At 66.4% G+C, this 10,891-nt stretch overlaps 1 protein-coding gene across 1 annotated transcript in view; it reads right to left on the bottom strand.

The window, feature by feature from the left end:
- BAHCC1 (BAH domain and coiled-coil containing 1) overlaps window positions 1-10,891 on the bottom strand; it is an 84,360-nt gene that overhangs the window by 37,926 nt on the left and 35,543 nt on the right. Inside the window, exon 3 of the mRNA XM_029912164.1 lies at window positions 183-362. Coding sequence (XP_029768024.1) covers window positions 183-362 — 180 coding nt within the window. The remainder of the gene's footprint in view (window positions 1-182; window positions 363-10,891) is intronic.

The following is a 10,891-nucleotide window of genomic DNA, read 5'->3' as shown; positions in this document are numbered from 1 at the left end:
GCCCGGCGCATCCGGGGACACGTGGCCCAGGGGCAGGCAGACAGCTCGCTGCCATTGTTTCACTGCCATGAGGAGCAATGAGCCGAGGCTGGGCAGCTATGGGGCTCCTTGCGTCCCTACTGTCTCCCTAGCCCCGCTCCCTCCCCAGTTCCCCCGCGGCGCTCCGGGCCCCGAGCCCTTACCTTCGTGGGAGTGCGAGAACCAGATCTGGGAGGTGCCGGAGTGTGGGCCCCGGTAGGCCGGCTCCGAAGGGGACGAGGCGGGGCCCGTGGGGTGCGTGGGGGCGGCTGAGCCCAGGCTGCTGGTGAGGAAGCTGCCCATGAAGGACGAGGCGGGCGTGTTCCCCATCAATCCACTCCCTGCTGTGAACACAACAAAGGACCATCAGTTCCACCGGAGCCAGGGCCACCCGCATAGGCACCCACACAGCAGCACCCGGGCACCCACGTGCTCTGAGCCCTGTTCACGCCCCCACACGAAATGAGTGCCCACAGGGAGCAGCCCAGCGCCGGCACCTCCATGGGCTGGGCCCAGCACCAAAGGCAGAGAGGCTGTATAGGTGCATGCTAGCGAGTGCGTCAGCCGGGCGCGAGCATGCGTGGGCCACGGGGCAGCCTGTGCACACGAGCGCAGCCCCGTCCAGGCCGCTCAGACCCTCCTGCATCCAGTTCTGGATTAGGAGTGGGCAGTGCCCCAGGGCAGAGCAGGTGTCCAGCCCCACTGGCCCCCAGCCCATGAGACACCAGGTGCTGTTGGGGTGGGGCAGGGAGCAGGCGCAGCGCCCCTCCAAGCCCAGCCACACCCACCCTACAGCAGGCAGTTGTCTCCTGTAGCACACACAGCCCCCACGCCTCAGGGCCTGGCCGGGGGCTGGCAGCCCCAACGCCTCAGCAGAGACCACTTGCCCCATGCTAGGTGCTCACCCCGACCGGCCTGCAGGCACCCAGCTGGGCAGGAGAGCGGCTGGGGCTGGGGAGGTGCGGGCTGGGGGGAGGAGGCAAGCGTGGAAGACCGGCCTGTGAGATCATGTTGGAAACATCGCAGCCGGTAGCCAAGGGCCGGGCGGGCTGGCCCCGGTCCTCTCCCCGCCCCAGCACATGTGTTCGCAGCCGGGGGCGCGGCCGAGGAGCGGGTCATTCCCTGATGGGAAGCTGAGCGGGGCCGGCGGAGCCTGGCCGGACGCCCACACGGGGAGGAAGTGAGCTCTGCTCTCTAAGCCGGCCCACGCTCCCGAGCTAATCCCCAGCATGCCTCGGGGATGAGTGTCGGGATGTGGTTACACTCGCCCCGGCCTTCCTGCTCGCAGAGCCAGGGGCTGGGGCTGGGCACCGCAGAGCAGGCGGGCCGAGGCCGCGCCCAGCAGCTGGGCCGGGGGCGGGCGCCCGGACCGCTGCTCAGTGCGTATCTCCGGGGGAGCCCAGCAGCCAGCGGGGCCGGGACGCCAGGGCCCGGCGCCAAGGAGGAGAAGGATTTTCCAGGCTGCGGCTCTGAGAACAGGGAGCCTGGGCCCTCCCACACGCAGCGATGGGGGATTCCCAGCGGAGCAGGGGGGCCTGGGAACAAGGGGAGGCCAGACCCCAAGCTAAGGAGCTGGGAGCCCAGGACCCCAGAGCCTGCGGTGGCAACCGCGGGGCAGGCGATGGCCTCAAGGCAGGGCCCACCCCCCCACCTCACAGCCCCTGGCCCCCCCAGAGCAGTGTTCGGCCCCCATGGACGATGGGGGGCTCGACCCACGTTGCCAAGGAGCGCCCGCCCACAGCTGCAATGAGGCAGGGATGGGATGGCAAAGACAGGCTCCCCTGTGCCTGCAGCCAGCCCAGCTCTGGGGGCCAAACCTGCCGCGAACCCTGGGAGCCGCCCCCCCTGCCTGGCAGGAGCCATCCATGTGAGCGCAGAAGGGGCTGGCGCCCCTGAGCCCTTGGCACTCACCAGCCCCGGGGACCTCACCAGGCAGCTGCCCCCTATGGCCGCCCCCAGCTCAACCCTCTGTCCCCAGCTGGCAGGGCCGGGCTCAGCTCCCTGCTCTCCATCCCCCCCAGCCCATGCGCCAGCTTGGAGCATTTGGGCATCTCTTGGGGCACCCACAGCTAGGCCTAGAACAGAGCAAAACCAGCGGGAAATAACCTCCCTCCCGAAGCCCCGCTGCTCCCCTCGGGATTCCCCGCCCCCGGAAATCTCCCTTCTCCCCTCCCCCACATCTAGCTACACCAATACCCCGCAGTCCCGACCCACAGCCCCCAGTGCTGGGCCCGCTCGCCTCTCTGTTAGCCAGGGCTCCAGCCCAGAGGCCGTGGGTTCACACACGGGTTGGCTGGGCCGGGGAAGCAGCCAGCAGGGGTGGGGTGTTTCCAAACTCCCGGCCTTTTAGAATTAAGTGTCACTGGCTCCTGATTTTCACCCGAACCGCCCCGGAGTGGCACGCGGCCCCCTGGCTCCGGCTGGGACCCCGCTGCACCCGCCAAACCATTTCCCATCCCCCGGCCGTCACAGAGCCACACAATGACTTTTCCTGCTCCATTTGGGGCCGGAGACTCTGGCGTTCGCTCCCCTGTTCCCCAGCCCAGCCCCACGCTCAGTGCCAGCGAAGAGAGAGGAGTGTTGCAGGCCAAGGGCACCCCATGCCAGCTCACCGTGGGAGGGGGAGGCCAAGGGGCTAGGCTGGGCGGGCTGGAAGCCGGGAAGTGGAAGTGGGGGAGACAGACCATGGGAGAAGAGATCTCAGCTAATGAAGAGATGGAGCTCGGCTGATGCTCCCAGCCCTGGGTCTCTGCCTCACCCTCCCTTTCACTCCCCACCTCTCCCCAGTTCCAACATGCTCTTGTTCTGCAAACATCTCTCCTGCCCCCCGGCCTAGCCCCAGCAAAGCCCCCCTGGCTCTTCATGGTTCAAGACGGAGGTTCTAATGGCCAGTCTCCCATCCTTGGCCCACCAGCCCTCCCCCCAAACAGCCGCCCCCCCAGCACTCACTGAGCCCTGGCAAACCGCACCTGAACACACGCTGCCCGCCAGCACTCACCCCCAATGTCTGCCCCATCCCTCCCCGAGTGCTAGGCGAGTCCCCGTGAGCCCCCATGCCCGGGAAAGCCCAGCCTGGTTAGACGCACTCTCAGCTTGATTTAAATCAGATGCGATGAGGCAAAGTGTTTCCATACAAACGCGGCTCCAGCCAGGAGCCAGGCCGCATGATAGGGCCCAGGCAAGCAGACAGCTCGGGAGAGGCAGCGAGGGGCTGGATTCCAAACCCAGGAATCACTGAGTCACCGAGAGGGGAGGGGGAGTGCTCTGCGCTCAGGGGAGAGGTGCCAGCCGGGCCCCCCAGAGTCAGATGTGCCCCCTCTCCAGAGCAGGTGCCAGGCGGGCACTGCCACCCCACCCTGCCATGTACCCCATTCACCGTGCCCCCCACGAAGCTCACACCAGGGGGGCCGTGGTGTCCTGGGGTGGGAGAGCAGCATCTCAGGGGGGCTGAGAGAGTGGTGCAGCATCTTGGGGTGGGCAGAGTGGGGGTGCGGTGTCCCAGAGAGGGGGATGCAGGGGGTATGATGTCCCAGGCAGGAGGAGAGGAGGGATGTGGGTGTCCTGGGGCGGGAGCAGAGCGGGGGGCGGGAGGAGAGGTGGGTGTGGCATCCTGGGGGGGGGGAGAGGGGGAGTGGCATCCCAGGCGGGGGGGGGGGAGGTGTGGCGCCCCGGGGATGGGGTGAGAGGGGGGTGAAAGGTGACAGGGGGGTGTGGCGTCCCGGGGGCGTGTGCGTCCCAGAGCAGGAGCAGAGAGGGGTTGTGACAAAGTGGGAATGTTCTTAATGTTTTCTTTGACTCCTGGGTGGAGGCCTGTGACACAGCAGGGAGTGGGGAGTGTTGACCTGGGAAGTTTGCAGGGGAGGTTGGCTGGGACTGTCTGCATTGGGGATGGGAAACTTTCCTTGAGGGAGGATACCTGAGCAGGTAACATGAGATCCAGGAGGGGGGTGGGGCCAGGTGACACCTCTGCCCGGGAAACTGGACAAAGGCTGGAGGAGGAGCCGGGGGGAGGCTGAGTGAGACTGGAGGGAGTTTCAGTTTGGAGCTGGCTGGGAAAATGGAGGGAGGGCCCAGATGTGGCTCTGGTCTTCCTGCCTCCCCAAGATGGGCCTGACTTAGGGGTCCTGTTTCCTGTACCTACAAGCTCTGTTTTAGACCATGCTCCACGTCTAATAAACCTCTGTTTTACTGGCTGGCTGAGAGTCACGTCTGACTGCGAAGTGGGGGGTGCAGAACCCTCTGGCTTCCCCAGGACCCCGCCTGGGCGGACTCGCTGTGGGAAGCGCATGGAGGGGCATATGCTGAATGCTCCGAGGCCAGACACAGGAAGGTGAAGCCGTGTGAAGCTTCTTGCCCTGGAGACAGTCTGCTCCGAGAGAGGAGGCTCCCCAGAGTCCTGCCTGGCTTCGTGGGGAGCAGTTCCAGAGCATCGCCCAGGGACTCCAGGACAGGGGCCAACGCATCAAGCTCTGGCCAAGGCTCATGGCCAAACGGCCCCATCCCAGTGCCCCGGGACGCTCCATGCCCTGAGCCGCGCCCTCGGGGCGAACAAGGGTTCTCTAACAGAGCAATCTGCCTGGCTGAGCCAGGTTCAGAGTCTAACTTTCCCCCCAGTCTAGCTCCTCAGTGGGGGTGTGGGGGGGGCATTTACCCACCTCCCCCCAGGGAGCATCGGGGCCGGGCAGCAGGGCCAGAGCTGCCATGTGCTCGGCACGGCAGGGCGAGGTTCCAGGCCCAGCCTGTTCTGGAGGCTGGGAAGCAGCCGGCAAAGCAACCCAGGCTCTGCGCTGGCTGGCTCGGGGCTCCCTGAGAACAGGGCCCCCCCGGCCGCTCTCACACTCCCCCCCACATTTCCGACCAGCTGACTCACAGGCCGCTGGCACCAGCTCTGCTCCCCAGGCTCCGGGTCTGGCTGCCGAGCCCTGCGGCCAGGCCTGCGCCAGGTTCCCACCCCCCTCCTTTCACACACTCCCAAGCAATCCCCCCGCTCCCGCCCTCCCCGCCAGAGCTCTCTGCTCCCACAGCCCTGCCAAGTGCTGAGGAGACGCACGTTTCCCTCATCCCCAGTCCCCGGCCCCGCTCTGCAGAGCAAAAATATCAACCCCTCAAAGAAACCGGAACCGTCAGAGAGAGCCCCAGGCGCGGCCCCGGGCGGGGAGAGAGAGCCCCAGGCGCGGCCCCGGGCGGGGAGAGAGGGCCCCAGGCGCGGCCCGGGGGAGCGGGAGAGAGGGCCCCAGGCGCGGCTCCAGGCAGGGAGAGAGGGTCCCAGGCGCGGCCCCGGGCGTGGGGAGAGAGACCAACGCGCGGCCCCGGGCGGGGAGAGAGAGCCCCAGGCGCGGCCCCGGGCGGGGGGAGAGGGCCCCAGGCGCGGCCCCGGGCGGGGGGAGAGGGCCCCAGGCGCAGGCCCAGGCGGGGAGAGAGAGCCCCAGGCGCGGCCCCGGGCGGGGAGAGCCCTGTGCAGTGAGAGCTCAGGACAGACAGAGTGTGGTAATGGACGGACCGACATCAATGTACAATCCAACCCTGGGAAGGTCAAACCCCACAGAGCAGCAGGAAACAAACATTTCCACCTTAAACACTTTTCCCTTTCCCCAGTTCAAAGGTGATGGTAAAAAAATCCACCTTACATCTCCTGTCCACACTCAGAGCCCCAGGAGAACGGAGCAGGGCTGGGGGGAGGGGAGGTGCTGCTCCCATCTCGCCAGCCGGGCACAGCGCATCAGCCGGGCAGGGGCTGGCGTGGGGCTGTCACAGCCCCCTGCCCCCGGTACGTTGCTGGCTGATGAGTTCCCATCCCAGCACCAGATTGCAGCTGGCTGGGGTATCCTCCCCAGGACTCCTGGATCCTTAGAGGAAAGCCCCAGAACAGCGGGGAGGGTGTGTCCTTCCCACGGCCCGGGGCCTGGCTCCAGCTCTCCCACCGAGTCTGCAGCTGGTTCTCACTGGCTGCTGGATCCACAGTGCAGCTATGCTGGCCCTCGGGGGCTCCTGCAGGGCAGGGGCACGGCCACACCCCCGCGTGGCTACTGACTGCAAAGGGCTGGCCACTGAGTCCTCCCACCACCAGCATGTCTAGGGGCCGCCCGCAAGCGCCGGACCTGCCCCGGGGGGAGCAAGGGGCTGACAGGCTGGGGGACCCGTGCGCTCATGGAAAGAGCACTCACCAGAACCAAAGCATCTCCCCTGCAACCTCCCCAGCTTTGCCCGTGCCCCTCAATCCCGACCCGCAGCCCCCTGCCAGCCCAGCCCCAGGCTCCCCCCCCCCCCCAGCTCTGCCAGTGCCCCTGAATCCCAACCCGCAGCCCCCTGATTCTCTGTTGCACCAAAGTCACCAGGAATGAGTTGGTTTTTTGATGTGGAGAACCTAGACCGAGTCACTTTCCCTTGAGAGAAGAGGCTGGCTTTGAATTCGGGGCGGCTGATGGAGCAGCTCCCAACCCTGCACACACGGTCACAAGCCATCGGCTCCCATGAGTTGGCCTTGATCCAGCACAACTCAAGAGAGGCTTCCCCGGAGCCTCCCCCCGTGACGAGATCCCCCAGCTCCCCGCCTGCCCCCAAAGCAGAGATCCGAACACACTCCCTGCCCCTGCAATGGAGAAAGTCTCCCCCCGGGGCTGCAGAGAGTCCACAAGTCGGACTGAGCAGCACCCAGTGCCCCGTCCCCCCCCACGAAACAGCCCCTTTTATCCACCCCTGTGACACCAGCGATATCGAGCAGCCCCCACCCCAGTCAGCTGATCGCCAGCCCGGCTGCTCTGCCCTCGTCCGTGTGTCCCAAGCCTGCCTGCTGCGAGACGCACGGATAGAGATGCAGAGCCACAGGGGAGGGGCTGCTCCCCAAGCCCCGTTCCCCCCCTCCCAGGCTGTTGCTCTGGGGGGTCCCGGTACATGCGAGGGGGGCTGAGAGCAGCCAGAGCATGGCCCAGAGAGCGAGACCCGAGTGAGGGGCGCCCGCTCTGCCCAGCTCGGGTTCTTCTCCATGCTAGGCCTGTAGGCGGCCCAGACGGGCCGAGGGAGCCCAGCAGATGGAAGCCCCTACCCAGGGCCGGATCACACGAAGTTCGGCCCCATCTGCCCGGCAGCCTCACCCTAGGCAGTGCGGTGACTGAGGAGCGTAGTGGTTGGGACACAGGCTTGGATGTCTCCGCAGATGGGCCTCAGGCTCCCCCGTCAGGCCCTGATGGCGCCATTCCCACCCCATCAGGTCCTTGGCCGGCCGACGTGCCCAGACGAGGGCGAGCCAGGGCCACGCGGGTGAGTGGCCAGAGCCTGGCAGATCCGGGCCATTTGCAGGTGCGTTATCCAGGAGCCGCTCGGGGCTGGCTGCTCCCAGCGCTGGGCGGGGTGGGGGACCCGCTGCCTGGTCTCAGCAGCAACCTGCCAGGTTTGTCCTCCCCTTGGAGAGTGCCTGGCCCCGGCCTGGCTGCAGGGCAGCGCCCCACAGTCTGGGGGCCACTCCGTACCCCCCGGGAGCTGCTGCCCGCATGCTCTGACCCTGGGTGAGACCCACCAGCAGCCCTCTCCTCCCACATCTCTGCCGTCCCATACCCAGCCACAGCCGGCCCCCCCATGGCTGGGCCCGGCCCCCCGGCTCCCGGCAGCGAGGGTGAGTAGCCGGAAGGCTGTGCGGATGGATGGGGAAGCGGCCCCGTGCAGAGGGGCATGGCTGGGCTGGTGATGGCTGCAGGGAGCGAGCTGTTCCCCTGTCTGCCGCGTGACTGTCCCAGCCAGTCTCAGCTGGAAGCAGGGAGCCAGATAGTGCAGGGCACCCCCCATGGGCCCTGACTCTCCCTTCCCACAAACCAGCCAGCGAGCCCAGCCCACCCGGGGCTCCTCTCCCCGGCAGGGAAAGTGCTTGGGAACAAGGCGGCCGGCCGAGAGCCCTGCAGTCCCATGTGCTTCCCATTAGCGTCCGAGGGGGCCAGCCGGGCGGGGCTCTCTCCTCCTGCCTCTGAGAGCCGGGCTTGCTCTGGGGGGCTCCCAAAGCATTGGGGGAGGGCCAGGCTGCCCCGGCCCCTCGCCTGCCAGTCCTTCCCCACCTGAGAGCCGCAAGAAGCACTCGGCCTTGCCCCCAAACTGGCAGGTGCCACCAGCCGAAGCAGCCCAGCCCCTCGCCCGTGTCACCCACCCCAAACCCACCGTGCCGCAGAAAGTGGGTCGGGCGCTCAGAGGGGCAGAGAGCAGGCGGGAACCACCAGCAACCCAGAGGAGAGACCCGGGAGGATGGGACCCACCAGGGTTGGGTGCCAGGGACAGGGGTGTGGCATGGAGAGCAGTGCCCAGAGGGGCTGATGGTCTCAGGGCAAAGCGGGGTTTGGGGCGGAGGTTGACAGCTCGCGACCCCCCATGTAATAACCTCGCGACCCCCTGAGGGTCCCGACCCCCTGGACACTGGCAAACCCTATGAGATCTTACAGGAGGCTGGGGGCCTCGGCCAGACCCCAACCACCCCCCGACGGGCAGTAACCAACCACCCCATTGGGTCGGGCTGGCCCCCTGGCAGACGGGCAATGCTGGCTCGAGAGAGGAGCTCGGTCCTTGGCCCGTGCAGCCCTCGGCCTCTGTTCCAGCTGCCACCAGTCCCCCTCCCAGCCCCTCTCCTCACGCAGGGCTGGGCTGGCCTTGGGGCTGGGGCTGCACATCCCACCCCCACATCTCAGTCACAGCCTCCACTCTCTGTGCTGTCCATCGCGCCCCCCCATGGCTCTCCCGGCTCAGGGCTCCTCCCCGACTGCGGCCTGGCCGCCGAGGTCCCTGGAACGGCTCCCTGAGCGGACGCCTGAGGCTGTGTAAAACAGGACAGCCAGCCCCAAGTGCTCTCCTCCTGGGAGAACCGGGCCTCTGTGCTATGGGGCAGCCCCCTTCCAGGATGGGGGCCAGGGTTGGCCCCACCAGCTTCAGGGGCCCGGAGCGAACCCCCTCCCCATCCCGGCACCGCACGTCTCGCTGAGCTGAGGGACAAGAGCCGCAAGGACAAGGCAGCCCCAAGCAATCCCCCCTTGTTCAGGGGCCCGGCCACGTTTGAGTGGCAGCGACGCTCGGTTTCGTTAACACGGGCTGGCGTCCCTCCTCGCACTAGCTAATCTCCTTAAGATGTCAGTCACCATGAACCTCAGTAGCTAAGCCGTGCCCGACCCTGCGCCCAGCCTGGGAACGGCCCAGCGTAGCGGGGAGCCGGGCAGCGCAGGACGCCGGGGGGCGGGAGGGGCAGCAGGGACCCCACCCGGGCTCGGGGTCGCTGGGTGAGTCACACCAGGGTCCCCAGGCTGCAGCCAAGCTGGGAGCTCCCCCGTACAGCTCCCTGGGCTCCTGTCTGCGCAGGATGTTCCCTTTATCCCAGCCCAGGCTGCAGCTCATGGGGGGCCCTCTCCACCCCACCCCCACGCACGGCATACACTGCCCAGCCTCCCCCAAGGCCTGCTAGGGTCCTGGCTACGCAGGCCCGAGCCTGGCCAGCCGCTCTGGGCCACTTGGCTTGGGCACGAGCCACGCCGGAGCCACAGCAGAACTGGAGCAGAACCACCTGGAGCCAGAGCCAAACCAGCATGAGGCAAACCCAAATCCCCTGGGACTGACCGAGCGCCCCCCCAGCCCCACACACAGCACAAGCAGAGCGGGCCACAGCCACGCCTCCTGCTCGCGGGCCCTGACTTGGGCAGGGCCGTTCCTGGGGCACGAGGCAGCACCAATGGCCTCCTGCGTCTCCGGAGATTCATGCCCAAGGCCACAAACCTCCCTGAGTCCTCCCCATGAGACTCCCCCCCAGGACGCTGGGGCACTGGGACTGAGCTCGGGGGCATTTCTGACTCACATGCATGGGGGGCTCTGATCTCGTTTAATTTATCCACAAGTCACCGACCAGGGTCCCACCCCCTCCCCTGCCAGAACTAGCCCCGGATCCAAGACACTCACATGCAGAGATGCATTATAATGATTTTTTGCAGTGCCATCTCCAGCCCCCCAGTGCAGAAGCACAGAGAGCCCCTTCCCCAGTGAGTTCACAATTGAACCAGGCAGACAAAGGCTGGGAGGGGAAACTGAGGCACCAAGTGGGGGAGTGACTTGTCCATGGTCACCCAGCAGCTCAGTGGCAGGGCTGGGAATGGAACCAGGAGCCGCTCCTCTATGGCGGCCTCATGCCAGCAGAGGAAACCTCCGCGCAGCTCGATTCAGGGGACTGAGCTGCAACGGTGGCGTTAGTCTAAGTTTGCACTTGTCCTGGGCTGGCTGTGCACACATTCTCACACGCACACGTTCTCACACGCACGTGTAAACATGCACACGTATGTGTAAACACGCACATGTTCTCTCACGCACATGTTCTCTCACGCACATACACACATTCTCACGCACACACGTACATACGCACATGTTCTCACACACACACGTACACATGCACATACACACGCACACGTTCACACACACACACGTTCTCACACGCACACGTGTACATGCACACGCACACAAATTGACTTCAGAACTTTTTAGAGGAAACACATGAAACACTGGGTGCAGGAAAGGGTTAAAACAAAACCTTGGGAACCAAGTTTAGACTCATTCTTCTCACCTGCCAAGAATGTGGGGGAGGGGCAGGGGGGCTGGGAAGCCTTGGGGGAGGCTTGGGGGCTTTTCGCTTGGCAGACCCTTGTGAAGCGAGCCCGGCAGATCTCAGCTCAGTCCCCTCAGGGGGGCATCAGTCAACACCGTAAACACGACTGACCAGCGCAGCTGAGCCTGGCCCTGAGAAATGGAACAGCATTAAAGGGCTGGGGAGCCCAGGGCTGGCAAAGCGGGGGGCTACGGGTCAGGAGTGAGGGGCACCAGCAGGGCTGGGGAGCCCAGGGCTGGCAAAGCGGGGGGCTACGGGTCG

Source organism: Terrapene carolina, unplaced genomic scaffold (assembly GCF_002925995.2).
Source record: "Terrapene carolina triunguis isolate 2854851 unplaced genomic scaffold, T_m_triunguis-2.0 Scaffold192, whole genome shotgun sequence".
Taxonomy (NCBI): domain Eukaryota; kingdom Metazoa; phylum Chordata; order Testudines; family Emydidae; genus Terrapene; species Terrapene triunguis.
The sequence above is the reverse complement of the archived record's forward strand: the minus strand, read 5'-3'. Positions and strand labels throughout refer to the sequence as shown.